The sequence below is a fragment of the Phytophthora infestans genome, genomic scaffold (genome assembly GCF_000142945.1).
Source record: "Phytophthora infestans T30-4 supercont1.21 genomic scaffold, whole genome shotgun sequence".
NCBI classification, from domain to species: domain Eukaryota; phylum Oomycota; class Peronosporomycetes; order Peronosporales; family Peronosporaceae; genus Phytophthora; species Phytophthora infestans.
In genome coordinates, this window is record NW_003303738.1 from 725,448 (window position 1) to 744,484 (window position 19,037).

A 19,037-nucleotide genomic window follows, 5' to 3' on the forward strand; every position below is an offset into this window, starting at 1 on the left:
TCGGTGTGCGGTACAGCACCGGCGGCCTTGATCACTGGCCAACCTGCAAACTAGGGCCAGCGCGCTGTCAGACGGCCGCGAGTGCGCCGCCTCGCGCTCGAGCACCATGCGCTCGAACGCCTCGCCTCCTTCCTTATTCTAGCGGAGCACGAACGAAGTCCACGCTCGATCCAGGGACTGGAGTGTCACGGTGGCTGTCGCCGTGACGGGTTTGCCTCTTGTCGCGCGGAGCCTCTCAAACAGCCGTCTCATCTCGTCATCACTGCGGGCGTTCACGAAGGCGCTGCAATCGTGCAGCGCCCACCTCTCCAGCGCCTCCGCGTACGTGGTCGAGTCGTCGTCTCGCTCGCTCATCGATACCCAGTTCGTCGCGCCGTATAAAAAGGAATATGCTGCGTGCTTTCTTTTTGAAGTGGGGGATGGTGTGACGGGCCCATCGTCGCACATCGCCATCGCATCCAATGCGATGGCCAATCAGCTTGTAGAACACATCTACTGGTTGGCGTGGTCTCGGACCACGCCGTTAACGATCAATACATCAGAGTCTAATTTGCCTGCTTCCTCACGCACAGTGTACGTAAGATAATGGGTTGCTGAAAGCCCGTTACAGGCAAAGTCTGTGAGGGGAGCGAGTCCATATAGTTGTGAGTCAATCATTTTATTACCAAAAGTGGCTGTTAGGTTTTACAACAGGGCTGGGGGTCGCTAAAGTGTACGTTCTAATCCTTCCATAATAAATGAAACTTCAAATGGGTCCGTTAGTCGAGCAGCAACGAGTAGCTTATGTTGTGATGCCAAAAATGGACCTTTCAATGCTACAGTACATGTATCACTTTGCGGCCGCAGTACTCCTTCAATTGTAACGGGTAAAATGATACCAGGAAATACTGCAGCATATTAAAATGAACTATTTTAGTATTCGGCTCTGGTGATGTTGATCACCTGATAGCTGAGTTATCGAATGAAATGAGAGTGATGCCGACGGTCACAATTGACTTCGAGGCCGCGGCCAACGAATGAGAGTGCAAAACGCGCTACAGTGGCCTTTTAAGTACTCCAGCTGTAACAATGTGACCTCAGCTGGACACAGCAACACGTGTAATGCGATTAAAAACTTTAACGTATTTTAAAATTTATCATTTACGTGCCACGTTAACTTGTTCTTGTCGGCCATACGGGCCTACTTGCACGCCTACCGGTATACTGTTTGCGCAGCGGAGGGCTACTTTAATAGCAACTCGTGGTGGCTCGTTGCATTATCGAGGTCTCTCCGCCCCTCATTTGTACGACTATGCTTTCCTCTCCTCTTGGCAGCGAGCGCAATGGCACACAAACTGGTACTCCCTACTTGGCCGCCAATACACGGAGTGTTAAACGGCTTCGGTAAGTCACAGTTTTTATCACATAGGTAGAACATCACACAACCAACGTACCGAAGACACTCCTCCCGTTCGTCCACCTCCTGGTCCACATCAATATACGAGATGCACAGCTCGTCACCCTCCTGTAAGCCACCAAGTCAGCGCGTCACCTCTCTCTTCAAATTTTAAATAAAAATGCCGTACCGGGATGTCCTGGACCGCGAAAACATGTGCCGCTCCATCCTTCGTGTACAGCACCGTACAGTTGGGGTCGCAGCTGTGGTTCATTGTGCAGATACCCGAGAACAGCGCTGTGCCTTCCACACCCACAAAGTCTTCGTCCAATGCGTAACACTCATCTTCTTCGTCTTCGTGCTCCTCGTCGCAGAGATGGTGTTTGTGTTCCTCTGCGAACTTCTCCAACGCGGCCTTGACACGGGCCAATACCGGCGGCATGTCCTTCTTCTCCTCGGGACTGGCCTCACTCAACGCCTCGCCCAGAGCGTGGAACGGGTGGTCAATCTCCATACTAATGTTATTCATCTCGAACATGCCCACGACGCGGCTGAAAAAATCAACGTTTAAAACCTCGTCGCACGAGGCCAGTACGGCGTCGGCCGTGAGGCCATGGAGTTCGCCGTGTGTCTCTAAATGCACCAAGTTCTCCTTAAGGCCACCCAGGAAACGCTCAAAGGTTTGAGAGATAAGGGCCCGGAACTTGTCACGGTACTGTTCGAGCGTCTCGCCCTCTTCAAGATCGTCTTCCGAGCTGATGACTTCCCACCACGGTAATTTGCAAAACATGTCGACGGGCTGTCGGGCCTGGGCCATGTCTTGTGTGGCCACAAAGAGTAGCAGCATCTTGGCCACGACTTTGGCCGCGAGCTGGAAGATCTCGTTGGTCACTAGTGTGTGGTTGAGGAACTGGCCCATGCCACTCTCGCGGTCTTCCGAGTGCGAGCACAGCAGTGCGTGGTGTTGCGCGTACGCAATCTTTTTGCACGTGTCGGAGCAGTAGATCGAGCCACATGTGCATTTTACCTGGTTCTCGGCCAGTTTAAAGACGGAAAAGTAGCTCTCCTCGGGACTCTTGCCGCCTTCTTTTTGTAAGAACGCGATGGCGGCCTCAAAGTCGGCGACGCTGGCCGAGGACTCATCAGCGGGGGCCGCTTCGCCCTCCACTTCGGCCCGACTGGCCATCACGCGGGCCCAGCAGGCCTTGCTGTCTACAAGCGGCACGAAGCAGTTTTCACAGCAGTCCACAAACTCTTTGTTGTCCTCGTGTTGCATGGCCACGAACGGGGCTTCGGTCCAGATTGGCTCGCCAGCCTTGAGCGCACGGCCAGCATACATGGCCTTGCCCTTGTCATCACCAGCGAAGCCGCAGCGGATGGGAGGGCTGTGCAGCCGTGACTGCAACAACGCCTTGAAGTAGGCGGCCACCTCGGGCCGGTTCTCCTGCATTGGTCTGTAGAGAACTATCGGATCGATCTTGACGCGGCCGGCGCGAGTTGGTGAATGGCCACACGCACGCACAGCAGGCTGAAGAGATCAGAGGTACGGGAATGGAAAGCCGCTGACTGGTCAAGCTCGCGTTGCCAGCACTTTGCGCGCGCTTTACTGCTGTTGTTCCAGTAGAAAAACCTTTCCGCAACCTGATTGTGATTTTTCCTTGCTAGTGTTTTATTTTTGTCTTCTAGATCATATTGTATCTAGGTAGCAAACATCTTAATAATGTCTGTTTAACCGAGTACAAAATGATATTACGTTTAATCTATACATATATAAATATACGAAATAGCAGGTTCAGCCGGTATTCACCGGTTCAAGGAAGGAGCTGACGTTGCACACTACTCGTGTTGCACAGCACAATATCAGGTTGTCTCCTAGGGCTCCGATATTTTAACTGCCACGCCAATAATGGCATACTGTACTTGGTTTTTTGGGCTTCACGATCAACTCCGAGTTGACTGTTTACGATAGCTGCCGGCAGCATCGAGGCAGCTGAAAGCGAACCCAAGACGGCTGGCCATCGCACCGACAGTGTAACACCGTGTCACCGTGGCATCTCTCGCAGCGGAGAACACCCGAGCAACTTTCTTCCGCATTTGACAAGATATTAGTATCCGATGCATACCGTGAACCTTCAGTGAAGGTCCTTCACTTGGCTCGGGTCAAGCACGCACACGAGTACTCGCGTACGTGCTTGGCCCTTTCCTTTGCCGTTGAGATTCAGGAGGCGGTTTGTGCCCAACCGTCGCGCTAATATCTTTGACGTCGAAACTGATTGCCATCTCGCTGATAAGACCATCGTGCCATCTTCCGTTCTTGGCCAGTATCAAGCCACCACCAAGCGATGAGCATCAATGACACGGCGATGACTCATCCTTCAGTTCCGGTAACAGCTGGCGATGACGTGGTGTCAAGACGATTTCAACATGGCTGTAGACGAAGATTTAGTCGACTGGGGCGATCCCACACGCTGTTGATCATTTTCATCGTTGTTGCGTTGTCCTCGAGATGTGCTCATGCAGCCGCCGTCGGAATATTCCAGCCGCAACACTGCGTCAAGTGCGCGGGGCTCAAATACTGCACGATCATGAACGGCCAGTTCATGTTCGACCCCATCGCTGGCTACTCCAGGTACAGCGCGAACCACATCAAACGGTACTGAGTCCACTGACGATACTGTGTACCTACAGAGACACCTCCTTGCAGCTTGAGAAGCAAGGAGTATGTGAGGACTTAGACGTTAAGACCCTGGCACTCAGCCCGTTCGGTACGCAGCAGCAGTTTAAGGACACGCCGGCGTGCCACAAGCTCGTGTGGAACTTCCACTGTCTGTCGTGGGTAACCACTACGTTCCATCGCAACGTAAATGGCACATCTGTGAGCTGTGCAGCTACCGGAGGGTCAGCTATGGTACCGCTACCACCGTGCCGATCGTTGTGTGTGGAGGTGGCGGACAGGTGTGTCTACTCGCACTTCTATCGGATGTATCTGGACGAAGTGTGTGGGAACATTGCATGCTTGACGGAGACCCAGGAAGCCAAGGACACCGGATCCACGGACACCAACGTAGCGGAGGCCACGTGTGTGTCTGGAAGCTGGGTCTATGCAGAGAACAAGACCTTTTCACGCTGCTCCACCCGCGCGTATGACCCACCTGTAGCAGTTGCTACACGTCATGTCATTTGCAAGACGGTGTCTGTAATAAGTGTGGTTGTCTTGTGGCTTGTGTGAGAGCATGGATACCACATTTTCTTAAAGCTTGTTTATTTTGAAAGTATTCAACATCCAATTTGGTGAAATACCGACAATTTTGTCAAATTCCCTTTCTTAATGTTATGCATGTTATAGTTGTGTTTGTAATTTTTGACCCGCTCATTTAGCATGTTTTTTACTTTTTGTATGGATTTTCTCCGGCGGACTCAATTTGAAACGGCAAAAGTGCCGCAGGAAAAGTTCTGTGCTACAAGAAGAAAAAAACTGTCCGCAATTGAATAGAAAGAAAGCTGCGATTCACCCCTGTTCAATGCATGCAAGCTGAGTGGGTTCATTCACGGAGATAAATGAGGAATTACTTTGGTATCAGGCTTTCAGTTCGTTAGTCTAACGCACGTCATAAGTGGGCTCAACTCGAAATGTGATTACACTTTACAAAACCTAAGTGTAATCATAGACTGGCATAAAACTCCGACGATTCTACCAACAGGCAAAGTTCTATCAAACGCAGCGTCACTGTTCGCTCTAGACACAGGCAGAGTGATTGCGGTCGGTGTTGACTTGGTCCTCCTTTTCTTCTTACATTTAAAGGCTTTGGAGGCCAGCTTCTTCGCAGCAAAAATCTTATGTGCTTCCTTCGTTTCGGCGGCTTTTTCTTTTCTTTTCAAGAAGCTTGTCTACTGCGGCTTGAGCTCGTTGTATCGTCTTCTGCTCTCTCTCTGCTCTCTTCTTTTTATCACTTTGGGCTTTCTGGTGCTTAATATCGGCTCGGACTTGTGCTTTCGCCGTTTGCTCGTCAGCTAAGCGGCGAAGTTTCTCCTTTGCCTCGGTTACAGCAAGGACCATATAAGGGTGATTCATTAATACGCCTCTCTTCAAATATGTGCGTTTCCGCTTAGGCGTTTGCACGCCGGGTGCAAGCTGAACTGCTTGCTGTAATCCCATGAGCACTGCCGAAATTGCATCAGCTGAAATACATTCTCTTTTCAGCTTCCGCTTCTGGCGGTCATGTAGCTCGGGTCGTTAGAGAGCAATTTCACGTGCGGTAGTTGGTTGAGAACCGGTTTGCTACCCACGATTCGTCTCAACATTGTGTCTATCGAGAAAGGTAATATCCCTGAGCTCTTGTACGCTTTGAAAATGTTCTTCTCGGAGACGGCTCCTTCCAACTTGATGTGCTCAGTGAGTGCTACACCTTGCCAAGCTTCGCTCATCAATCCAGCGAGATCAAATTAAGTGGCATGAGGACGTCCGAATCGTAGTGGAAAGTTAGACAGCAGTTTTTCATCGATGTGTTTTAACGAAGAAAGCACAGTGTGGTCAAGAGGCTGCGTAAAATGACTTGTATGTGCAGAGAACAAATAAATAGATCTTGCTTTGTACAGCATACCGTAAAACAGGTCCATTCACGCGCGAAAAATGACCATCCAATTAAAGCAGAAACCGGTCGAGGTACTCCTTTCTTCTTCATCTGCTCATTGAAGAGCTTTATCCAATGCAAGAACAAGAATCCGTTAGTTTTTGAAGACCCTGTCACAGCGCACACAGAGTCTTGTAAAGAGCCAATCACCCAGTTGGGTTGACGTAGCTTCCCTGGAAAGATGAACATTGACGGGATTTGATCACCCGAGGCACTAACTCACGCCATTACGGACACGTTGTCTCGATCGGTTGAGTGCAAAGTATTCGCTCGGCACCCCTTGGCACATATCAAACGCGGTGCTTTCTGTCCTTGAGGCCAGAAGCCGGCTTCGTCGCAGTTCCACACTTAAGATGGTCCCAAATTCTTCATTACGCTTTCTAATTCACTGTGAAAAGATCGAATACGTTCTTCTGTAGACATATTCTAGATCTTGGTGTCTAGAATCTGGGTATTATTTGCGAGTCAACTGGTCACCGTGACGACGAACAAACTTTAAAGGCCATTTTTCATTTGAAAAGGTGTCGTTCACTGGCACACCGTCAGCTTTCGCAGCTTCACGAGCCAGTATACGAAGCTCGTTGTCGATCATGCGTATGCCTCGACGAGATCGAAACATATTGTCTAGCGAATCGCCGGATCCGGAAGAAACGCGCACCGAAATACTCCCAATTTCTACCCCACGCTGACGTTTCCCGCAAGACGGGCGCAAGCTGAACGCTGGCTAAAGGGAGCTCAAAAGCAAAAGTGAGCTGGAAGGGGGTTGACACGGACTAACATGCTGTCAGCCATTCAGCCAAAAAGCGCAAGAAATTATGTAGTTTGTGATCTAGCCTGGATGTCTCTGATGTAGTAGCGCTAGCAAGTGGGAAGTGCATTAGCTTTCAGCGTTTCCATCATTAGCGCAATGCAGATATCAGCAATTGATATGCTTTTACACATCTTTTGATTGCAGTTGTAAAAACAACTGACTACAGACAAAAACTTTTAAGATTTGTGATTTACCGCTTCATTGAATGCACTCGGTACTACGGTGTGCTATTAAATATATCAAAATACTGCAAAAGTAGTAGTCCTCATTAACGAGTGTCGTGTTTGCATGTGATTTTTTTGCTGTTGCATTCCGTATTGTATGCCAGTCGCGATAATATACGAGAGGTGCAAAACAGCGGAAAAACAATGTGCCAAAACTGATTGTTGGTCGCAACAGAAGAAGAAGTCATCCCCCAGCTCTCACCTCCCAGCTCTTTCGGGAGATGATAAGTCAGCAACACGATACCCAACACTGCATGGAGTAGGCTGTGTAGCTCAGCCTTTGCACTTAGAATACGTTGTGTTTGCTAAGTTCATGTTTTTTGAAATCTGTTAGTAGCTGTTTTAGAAAGCTGTTGCAGTTTGGAAGATTCGTAGACCATTCACTTTTACATTTTTTCGGCTAATTATAGTCTTGTCGGCATCGTCAGCCGATATTGACAATTTAATGGTATGGGTTAGCTAGCAGTGTTTCCAGCGATCATACATACATGTAGTAGGATTTCACATTAAAACAATGATGTGAAAAAATTAGATAATATGTTTTTAGTGTATTCCTGATGTTGTTTATTTACTTGCGATCTCGCCGGACTTCTTTACGCACAGTATACCGCCAAAAAAATGTACTCTACAGGGAAATGATATGTAGCAATTGAGGACAGAGTTACCAACACCAAACGATTGAGCTATAGTTGTAGTCACTATAGCTAAAGTCACTTGACCGAACACATGCTGGAACATTTGATTGTCATGTAAATTGCAAGTAGTCGATTAAGTACCGTATTTACCGTGCCGAAACGTCCCGAAATGGTGCGCTACTGCTGGGTAAGCGCAACTTTATAATAGGTCTATCCGAGACCTCTAAACTTATTTACACATCAGCCTAAAAAACTGAGTAAAAATGCAAACGCAAGTAGCGTGAACATTGGCAGACACATCCAATCATGTAGAATAATACTCTGTGCTTCAAGCTGGGAATGAACGTCTTTCTGAACCATTACTATTAGAATGTAAGGCAGGCACAATGCATGTAAACGTTATTATACATTACGCGTATTTTTCTATTGAACCTACGGATAGCACTTTTAAGATGGCGATTACTACTGTGAAACTTTTGTATCAATCCCCCTAAACCTAATATGACACACTGGGGCGGTAAAATGAGATTTTAACTGTTATTTCGAATTATATTTTTGAAACTTGCCTTTTATTATCAAGTCATTTTCTAAAATATTATTACTAGATCAGCTCATATCTTTATACTTGAAAACAGCATTAATATTTTGAGTAGTAACGGCACTGAGAGTTAGCGCAACATTCATTTTTTGTTTTATTTCTAGCATTTGAGCGGCCAGGTCGCGTTAGGAGCGAACAGAATGTAGTCCGGGTTCGGAAGATGCCTCACTTGTACGTAACTGTAGTACATAGTAGCTTAAAATACTGTGCGAGCATGTTCAAGCTCGCTCCGGCTTCCATTTTTTTAATTCATGTATTTCAATTAACGTGCAGTATTCGCTATCACTCTCCATCATTTTATGTAACGTACGTAATATTCGTAATTCACATTATTTTAACCAATCCGCGCTTTTTGTTAATCATTTAGCCAACGTACTTTTGTGACAACTCTGTGAGCTTAGCTATAGCGAAGGATGGACCCAGAGCTTTATAAATAAGCATTAATGGCTAATCATATATTGTGTTTCTAAGATAACCAATCATATTCGAGTAAAATGTCAGTCTTGACCAATCAAAACGTTAAGGAGGTAGGTTAGTCTTCTAACTCCACATCCGACGTATCAGGTCGAGGGGCACGGAAAATATGTTTTCCCCTTACATTTTTCAAGATGTGGGCATATCGCACGCATATTTTCATTTTTTTACCGGTGTTATTATTTCAGTACAATCGACTCCATAAGCGCTTCAAAACATTTGTACTAATGTGTCTTTCAAAGCTTTTGGCGAATCGAACTTGAAAAAGTGCCTTTCTCGTTGGCGAGATTAGGTTTCAGGTACTATGTTACCATTTTAAAGTAGAAAATTAAACTCAGTTTTAGATAAACCTAAATTATTTATATCGATCACTGAGAAGTTTGCAAACTCAGACAACAGGCTGTCATCGGACTGAAAAGCCTGTGAGCGAGAAATTGTCCGAATGGCTGGTATTCGTTTAGCATTCGGAGATTTACCCCGTCGTCAGAGTAAAGGAGATGATCTACTCACTAGATATTCGTTGGAGAGGTATCGTATTGATGTACGTTTATTTAATTGACACTACTACAGCTGCCAGTGTGTTGGGCTTTCAGACCACAGTCTCGCTCGATGGTATAAGCTTTCCTGTACAACAGGCAATTTTTGTAAAGCGGAGACTAGAGCGAGGCCATCTAGATGACCTCGTGCCGTGTGTGCCTTCGTTCAGGACCACGTAAAAGCACATCCATGCTCTTACTTCGAAGAGCTACGCTACGAACTACGTTTGCCCTACCACCACTCAATTGGAGTCTCTGACACTTCAGAGGGTTCTTGCCGAACTCTCTGCTTTGATCTTAATTTGACACGAAACGTCCTCACTAAGCGCGCTAGGGAGAGTGTCTGTGATGTAGGGATTACCCGATTCGGCCATACACCAACCTGTTTTAGATCAAGATTCGGCACGGTCTACGTCGGGCGACTCCGACGTTATCACCCACCCTCCATCCCTAGCGCTGATGGTACCCCCGCACCTCCGCCTTCCACCAATCATGATGCCCCCGCTCAGAGCGCGGAGGCTTATTCGCCATCTCGCGCTCCAGATGGCTCAGCCTTTCCACCGCGCGCTACAGGCCCCGAGCGGTCTCGACCTCCTCGCACTGGTCACGCCACACAGTTTCAGCGTGACAGCCCTGTACCCCTCGTTGATAGTGCTGACCACGTCCGTCATATCGTGGAGGCGATCTTGGAGCACAACGATCATCGTGCCACTCCCCAACGAACGCGTACGGGCCGCGGGTCTCACGCCCGCGACGCTTCCATCCCTCCGCACCGCCAGTACCTCGTGCGCACCGTTTTTTGTCGAATCACGACAAAGTATTTGAGTACATGGGGTAATTCGCTTCCTTTTGGTTTTTGCACAAAGACATGATCCTATTTGAATGTGTTATCGAAGATATTTGAAGTTTCTTCATTTATCGACCAATCAGAAGCCGTCAAAGATGCTTCGGTATTACCACCACCACCAACTCAACGACGGAAGAGAAGGAACTGGATGGCCTCCATTTCGTTGGCTTGGTCCAATGGCCAACTTCTAAAACCACTTCTTCTTGCTGCAGTTGAATGGCGCCATGTAATTGAGAAACCTTCGCCGGAAATCTTTAGCTTAAAGTTCTTCGTGCAGTGCCGATGTAGAGTAGGCATTGTATTGTTCGTTACCGTGAGGCTCAGCACGCTTGCTCGTGCCCGCTGTGTCGTTTAAACGACTCAGAATTAGCGAGTACCGGTCCGAAGATCCGCTCTGATTCTGACCCAATGGACCACCATTTGTCCGTCTCGAATTGTTGGATTGTATCTCCGTCCGAATAGCTTCGACAATCCCTTCCTCAGTTGCCTTCGACAACACAGTTTTATGTCTAGGTTTCGCGGCGAGGGTAGCCTTACCGACAGCCCTGCGATAGAGACTGCTTCTAGAAACATCGAATGAAGCGGATGCATCGTTGAAACGCATTACAAGATCAGTCTGCATGTGGTCTGGAAGCTTGGAAAGGGTTATTGTGATTATGCTGTCAAGTTGGACTTTGAAGGTACGAAACCCAATGGCTTTGAGCTCGTTTTGGTCCGATTAAATGGCGTAGGACGCATCGCAGCAGTCTTTACCGCCGCAGCTTAAGTACGAGTACGCTAAGCGCATTGGAAGGACAAAACCTATTTTTAAATGTGTTTTCAATATAGGAAATCGTCGTCTCGATTTGAGTGCCATTTCAAATTGAGTCCACCAGGGATAGTACCGGCAGTAGAAGCAGTACAAAAAGAAAAAATGTAAGAGCTACTACTGCGGTTTGATTTGAACGATATTGTGAATTCCGACCAAATCTGCCGTGTTTGTTCAAATCCAATGAATCACTCGCATACATATTTCTTGTTATTTTGGAACGGCCCAGATTGTACCTAGGTGATCTTAGATCGTACTTAAATGAATCTTCACTCAAACCGTCGATGACAGATTTGCGCTATTGCGTGCGCGTTCAATCAAAGAGCCGCGCGCGGCAATTTCGAGAAGAGCGCACAACACTGTCTTTCTGGTGTAAATATCGTAAAATTATTGTAAACATTCCAAGCCAAAATGACACCAAATAGACTGAGACCGCTCTACAGCTGCATTCTTGGCTAAGCAATAGAAACGCTCCCACTTAAGCATTCTAAGTAACAAAAATGCGAATTGTCATCCTAGCGCATGTAATTTCTCTCGCTCAAACTCGCTCCTGGCAATGATACTGCATCGACCCCATGATTTGTCGGTAGAAGCTGTGGTTTCGCCTTATGGCCCAGCAGAAATGAGTTATACCTATTGTATTGGCGTTACCTCAGGTAGCACTTACGAAATATTGCTATAAAGTCAGCGATTGGGTGTGTGGTTTTAGATCGGGGTACTTTGTGCTCTTGCTTTAGAACGCCTCCTGTGGGTATTCTGAAAAAAAATCATTCAGAACACGAACCAAATTACAAGTGTCGTTAGCTCGATTTTAGGCAATCATATGTCATAAGTGCTAGCACAAATCACATTATTCCTCCTGAAACAGGGCATCAGCGTACTTTCTCCCAAAAATTTGCTTAGCCTGCCGAAAATTTAACCTGCCAGGAGGTATGGTATATTTGAAGCAGCGAAGATGCTACACCCTCCGTGCTGGGCGCGCGCCCGAGTTTTCCACAAGCTTTTAAACGTCTTAAGATCCCCGCAGGGGCGGACACAGCTTGGAAGTAATGGGGGGCATTAGTGCTATATAGAATATGCTGTTGTGCAATCGGTGGCGTGTTTAGGGATACCATCGGAGGTCTGAAAAAATACATTGGCCGGATTGCAATACGTTTCTGAACACCTTAGTACGATATTGAAGGCGTAGAGGAAACTGCAATCTATATTTTGGCCGCCAGCAATATTGCAATGATGTATTCCAAAAGGTAACACAATACATATTGTGCACCTGGGCTACATGAAACTATCGTCCGTCGCTGACATAGTAGATGAGGCGGATAGCTAGTGTAGATATCTGTATCCGAATGTGATAGATGAATAGCAGTCGAGCATCTGAATAGCAAGACAATGTCCTTAGGACTTCGAGCTTCGGCAAACGGTTGATAAGAAATTAGCTGGGGGTGCCAAAACTGGTACGAAAAGGAAATGCAACATAGGCTGGTATGCTGAATATCAACGCGTGAAGCCAAGAACAATACTGTATCCGACAATGAAACAGGCTAAAGACAACCCGTTACCAAGCACACAATGTAGTGAAAGGAAGCATGTAAATTAAACTCTGGTTGATTGGCGTGACGACACCAAGGCCGTCACAGCCATTAACGATAGTCTTGGCATCTAATTGGCCACCGTGCACTCACGGTGACAGAGACCTGTCACACCACCCCCACTAAGATTCGAAGATCAGTACGTAGACGCTACGGTTGCGGTCACTCAGCAAGTTGAGCTGGGGAGCAACAGGGCTGGATCACTGGATCAATGGCGGACGCCGGTGGAAAAGCGGACGCGTGGAAAGCACACCCGTGCCAACAGCAGGGGCTTCGACACAAACGCGGAGGAGTTGGGAAGGTCGGACTTGTACGGCTACAGTGGCTTGCGCGAGCCGCTGAGTGACGACGAGATGTGAAGCTTGTTCCACCGACACCGACGGACACGTAGCAATCCAGTCCCAGTAACACGGACTGTGACACTAAATTCGATGGCCAACGCGTGGACGTCTTTCGGAAACCGCTGGAACACAGAAGGCGCCACCAGATACATCCCCTCCCTCGAAAGACGCGAAGCGGACCACGAAGCGCCGCCCGGAAGACATGTTGCCATTGGAGCGGTTACCTCGTACGCCGCCACGCAGTCTGGAACGTCCTCGAGAAGCACCGATCGAAGCTCCCAACTACTCTAAATACAAGCATCTAATGATCATCGGTAGAGCATTGGGCCAGAAGAAAGGAACATCGCATCGTATTGCCAGAGCTTTATTGCATGACAAGTACTACACTATCGACTCAGATGAATTTGTCTACAAGGCAAGCACTGAGGAAGGATTGCGTCATTTCTTTGCCGAGGCCGATGGTGTTTATGCCATCGAGGAAAGTGAGCAGGCAAAATAAGGTTTTCTTTTACATGATTATTTTATATATGCTACTTTAAAATTGCAAATAAAACACACATTATAGCTTATATTTGTATATTGTCATATTGGTACCACCACGGTCAAGCTCAATGCTAAGCAGCACAGGACAATGCGACTTAGATATTGTTTTCAACGTCGATCTTGGGACTGGGACCACCAGAGCAATTGGAAAACGTTATTAACCCCGAATTCGCTAATATTAAAACTCTACTTACACGAAAGAAGGTATTTAGTTTTGCGTGGGGCGGGATCCGTGATCCCTTCGCAACACGAGCCCGATGCGATTCTATCAGCTTATTCAACTTGTCTTCCCTGAAGAACTTTCGCAGTTGCTTAAGCCGGAAGACCCGCTCTTGCGCTTAGTACCTCGCTCCTGAAAATTATTTAGCAAGTTTGCTTCCGCTTCCTATCCAGCCCGAAGCACCGGATCGCTGTATGTCGCTGTGGACGGGTCGAGATGAAACCCACTAGGCAAGAACAGCTTCATGTAGTTCACCGTTTGCTCGTAGGCAGACTTCTTTTGGCGATCTCCACACACTTCCCGCAGCCTTGGGGTCTTCGCGTCACACTCAAAACAAATGGCGGCTGGGCCTTTGGGAAGCGCCTTGCTCCCACACGTCTTGGGTTGGACAGGGATCTCCGAACGTACTACGTCTGGTTGTGCTGAAGTGAACGATGGACGCGAGGGTGCTACCTCCTGACTGACATTATCCGTACGCTCGAGCACGCTCACTCGGTCGGTCAACGACCGGTTCATCGCAAATAGCTCGCCTATATTGCGATTCTGATGGTTGATAAGCTTCTCTACTCTAGTTAACTTGTATTCGTTATCCTCCTTCCCTGGACGCCCTTCCATGTGACCATGCCTTGCAGGTCCAAGCTCCACGCTAGTTTCTGACAGCCCTAGTGACATGAGGCATTTTTGCATTCTAGTGGCGTACACGCACATCGGATAGCGCTCGCGTACATCTGGGAAATGTTGGATCGATGACGCAATTAGAACTTGAGCCACTTGTCCGTTCAGTTTCTTCTCTGCATCCTGAGAGTAGATGCTAGGCTGAAATAACCGATTTCCCAATTTCGGTGCTTGCTCTCGGCTCGCGGAGGCAAACTAGGAAAGTGTGGAAACAGGCGGATTTTTGCTGGAGTCCCACCTGCTGGGTACTCGAGCTACCTTTTGGTATTCAGTTGCTGTGCTGAACACGTATGCGAATGCCTTGTTAGTTACTGTCATGCCCCACGACTCTCTGTCGTAAATCAATTGGACACTGAGTAGTGGGTCGCTGTTGGCATGTTGGACCCCACCACGCCGAAATGAGTGAGATGTATAATTTCCAGTGGGTTTCGCTTTGGCTAGGACAGTCGATGTGGACTTGACAAGGCGATTCACATAGGCATGAATCTTCATGCTATCCTCAGGTACCTTGCGTTTCTTTTGAGGGGGCTCTGTCACAACACCATCGTCTTCAAATGTGCGATAGTGGGATGTCGACAGGTACTGCCACACTCTCTTCTCTTCCTGCAGCAAGATGAGAATGATCGAGTAGTTGGGCGCTCGAAAAAGCCTGCATTACTAATGCCATTGCGATGGCGTGGAGAGGACTTGCTATGAAGCTGTCCCTGTCGGCCAAAAGCGAAATCCTTGTTCTTCTGCTGTCTTCACCCGGATGAGCCTAACAAACACCACTCCATCGGCACTAGCAGAAAGATTGCCCTTGACAAGATCGGGGGCTGGGTCAAAAGCATACCACATCAGCGCAAGAAAGACCGCGTCTTGGTAGACCTTGGGGCTAGACACGCCATAGTATAGTCCATCAAACAGAATACGCAGATCTTCCTCGTACACGCAGGCGCTTTCTGTACCATTCCACCTTCGACCCGCTTTAGGCAGTGACGCTCGAGTCCATCTTCAGGAGCTTCTGCTCCTTGGTCGCTCAGGTTTTGGATAGGTGTCGAGCAACCAGCTCTTCACATGACGATAATAGCTTGTGACAGAGTTCTTAGCCAGTGGTTTTCCTCCCCGTACCTCTGCAAAGGCCAGATGAACGTCAAAGTGATCCATGAGCTTCAAAACCACCGCCCCACTTCCGTCCCCACGGAGCGATGCTGCGGCGAAGTCTATGGCCACCCCCTCCGCAGCAATTAACCGGCCGAATGCGCTGATAACTGTTTGGCAAACGTGCAGGGAGTTGTCACGTGCGAGGTCTTGAAGGCTCATGCGTAAGAGCGCAAATATGCGAACGGTGTAAGCTGAACTATTGTATTGTATTGGCCCGCTGCATATTCTGTCATCCGTGCCTATATTGTACGTCAGCACGGTGTCGGAAGCCTTTGAACCTACCCAGAGCGAATATTGTTGGTAAATTTAGTGACGAAGACATTTCCACTGGCCAAAAGGCGAACATCGCTGTCATTCGCCTGTACTTAGATGTTGATAAAATTATGTGTCGGTACCTTGATGATATTCATCCATATCAAGCCAATATATTTCATTAATGCACTTTTGAATCATTGAGGTTTATTCTTTTTGTCGATGTGATAGCAGCTAGGCATATATCTTTCAAAATGAGGTTTACGACAAAGTTTCCAATATTATTCTCTGTGCTAGATCATTTATAGAAGCTTAATCCCATCAAGGTACATAAACTGAAGGCATTGCTTGGTTGATAGTCTGCATATCTACATGTGGCCTATTATAATGTCGCAGCTCTCCATTTCTAGGTTTATAAGGCACAAAATGCTCGCCTAAAAAGAGCTGAACCAGAACACAACAACGGTTCTGATAATTACTCAGAACCCCTAAGCATCAGGAACTGGGTTCTAAAAGTTATGGGGTTCGGCGTTTTAAATGCGAAAGAACAAGTAGTTTCGAATTTTGGTGTGCAGATTGGGGCGGTGTATAAAATACACTTGATGGGATAGTGCCTGCATCTCCAACTTAAAAGGAGCTTATGTATGAGATTGGGATCGGCTTACCAGCTTATGCTTGACAAAAAACATAAGTAGTGACCTTTCTATCTATATCCCGTTTTTTGTGGCATTGCACACGTCCAGCAGTAGTGTTTTCATTTATTATGGCCATTGAAACAAATATAAAATGTGGTATTAATTGATTGCATTGGACATCGCCACCCTCTTGGACACAACCCATTGCTTACACCTCCATGCACCTCTGATCACCTGGACCACCAGTGACGCTGCCAGCCTCGCTTTCGGTGACGTCGCCTTCGCTCACAGCATCACGCTCACCCACTCCGCTGCCGCCGCCATCCCCCTCGCTGTCGTCGCCGTCACCACCAGCGTTGGCAGTAGTAGAGCCTAGTGCTCGTCGCGAACGCTTCTTTCCCGGTCGTGTTGCCGGCGGGCGATCTCGTGTTTTGTGTCCCTCGAGCAGTGTCCCAGGGATGTTGTTCCCATCATTCCACTCTAGATGCCATATACGAAAGCAGGTACCTCTGCCCTCGCGCCCCACATTGCACAGATATTTCCTACAGCCGCCACAAGTTGCATTAGTCTCGCAATCTATACCACAAGCAACGTCACCCACCGTTTGTTGCCGTTTTTGAACATTCCGGGCAGAAATACTTGGTGAATTTGCGCGGGTTGACCTTGTACGCAGCGCACACCTTACGGGAGCGCTGGTGGCGTTTCACCCCCTGCTCATACTGGACTGTATCCGGATTCGCGTCCAGCATGTGGTCACCTTCCACTATCCCACAGTATTACAGTATTCTCTTGCTGGAGACGCTGCGGTGCGTTTCTGAGCGGTTGCTGCTCGCTAAAATTGCGGCATCATAAAATAAGTTAGCGTTATGTTGGATAACCAGAACACTTTTCACCCTTGTGTTGAATGTGATTCAACATAAACTAACCTCGATCACCTCAAACGTTTCGGTCGAGTTGATGGCGAGCAGTTGCTCTATCGAAGTTTCCAGAAATGCAAAGTGTCTTGGAAGACGTTGGTCGTTTATTTACGGAAGTGTCGATACACGATGAAGGCGATTACGGCCGCGATGTCGAAAAGCCCGAGAAAGAGGATTTTATAGAACTTATGCGTCTTGTAGGAGAGCTGGACGCTATATCGCTGCATCCACGGCTGGTCATGGACGTCTACATCGCCCATCCAGCGGTGATAGTCCCGCACTAATTCTGGAGCCGGGTGGGCTTCATTTTACCGTTAACACGACGCACTACAGTACATACGCATAAGTATGGAAGTTACAGCCTTCAAAATACAGAGAAAAATACTCACTACCTCAGGCCGTCGGCTGCCACCAGAGGACAGCATGTGCACTGGGGTTCGATCCATCCACCTGACGGCTGTCAGCTGCGGGAGGCGCTTGTTTTCGGCCAACTTGGTGGTACCCAGTGCTGGGATGGTAACCTTTTTCTTATTGACGGTCTTTGTCTTCATCTTCGTGGCCACGGCTTTCAAAAGGACAGAGCGATCTACAGAGATCGTTCCGGTCAGGTACATTTGCCGGTGTAGGAGCTCCAGTGCCAGCTTTACAGAGGTATAGAAGCGGTCGGTGATGACCAGTCTCCACGGCGAAGTAGTGGACGGATGATAGAGGGCGTTCATATTTCGGAGCACCGCCGCTTCGCCTGTGTTGTTGTCCTTAGGCACGGGGGGGGGGGGGTGTAGATGCGCCTTGGTACCGCAATATACTCAATTCTATTGAAAATCAGGAAAAAAAGGTTATATTAGCTATATGTTGGATGGCCAACGAGATTTGATGCCTTTTGTTTGACATCAGACAACATAAGGACTTTAACCAAAACAAATTGATGGCAAGTTTGAAGTCGCCATCATTTTTTGACGCACCTCATACAGTACGCGGCTTTGGCACAGGCTGCAACGAACACCTTCGACCCCCACTTGTGGGGCTTATCCTTGTTGAAATGGCGAGTTGGGTTGTACCGGGTGCAGGACGGCAACATAGCTTCGTCGAAGCTTATAACAGGCGGCGCTTGGTATCCTCGTGCGAAAGTTCGTTGTAGCACGTCAACAACAGGCCGTATTTTCCACGCTCGGTCGAGCCGTGCCTGGGGTGACTTGTTATTCGAGAAGTGAAGGAGGCCCATTGTGTGAAAAAAATCGGTTCTTGGTCATGAACTGTCCAAATCGACTCGCAGGCAGTTCACCAACTCTCTTCAGAAACCAATGAGCCGCAATACCCTTCCGGATAGGTGCCAACGTCCGTGCAATCAACAGGGCCATCACTCGTATCACCTCCCAGGGTTCAATGTCCGCTACGCCAGCTATACGCCGCTTGATATCACCAAGCTCTTCTATTTCTCCTCCGGCCCGCCGTTGTTGGGACCGAATCGCCCGTGCACGCTGTGGAATAGATTAGGAATGATATTGATTGCTTTTAATCACAATCAGACGCCAAAGCTTAGGCGGCATTAAGTAGAACAGCAAAGCCAACGGGTCTTCTGCAACTGCAAGAACACTCGTTGATGGTCCATACGGTCCACCGTACAAGTCTTTGTACGTGAGGTCTGCACCAAACTTACCAGGATCTGACATCAACAGAACCATCATTCTGTTAGTCCTTCTGTTGGATGTCCCGGTCCGCACACACAATTATGTTGGACTTGGCTACAATAGCGTACCGTACTCCCACCTGGTACTTTTCATTG

General features: G+C 48.0%; 3 protein-coding genes across 3 annotated transcripts; 2 read left to right on the top strand and 1 right to left on the bottom strand.

Annotated features, from left to right (window-relative positions):
* Positions 1-912: 912 nt before the first annotated feature.
* Positions 913-2,825, bottom strand: PITG_11877 (uncharacterized protein; the record flags this gene model as incomplete). The annotated part of the gene is made up of 3 exons (XM_002901311.1): positions 913-949; positions 1,434-1,504; positions 1,566-2,825. 3 exons carry the CDS (start codon positions 2,823-2,825, stop codon positions 913-915), a joined length of 1,368 nt encoding a protein of 455 aa, XP_002901357.1.
* Positions 2,826-3,881: 1,056 nt separating this feature from the next.
* PITG_11878 (uncharacterized protein) lies at positions 3,882-4,604 on the top strand (the record flags this gene model as incomplete). Its single annotated transcript, XM_002901312.1, has 1 exon — positions 3,882-4,604. The coding sequence occupies one exon, from the start codon at positions 3,882-3,884 to the stop codon at positions 4,602-4,604; it is 723 nt and encodes a 240-aa protein (XP_002901358.1).
* Positions 4,605-8,768: 4,164 nt separating this feature from the next.
* PITG_11879 (uncharacterized protein) lies at positions 8,769-10,361 on the top strand (the record flags this gene model as incomplete). Its single annotated transcript, XM_002901313.1, has 4 exons — positions 8,769-8,801; positions 9,148-9,170; positions 9,676-10,069; positions 10,344-10,361. The coding sequence occupies 4 exons, from the start codon at positions 8,769-8,771 to the stop codon at positions 10,359-10,361; spliced, it is 468 nt and encodes a 155-aa protein (XP_002901359.1).
* Between the last annotated feature and the right edge of the window lie 8,676 nt (positions 10,362-19,037).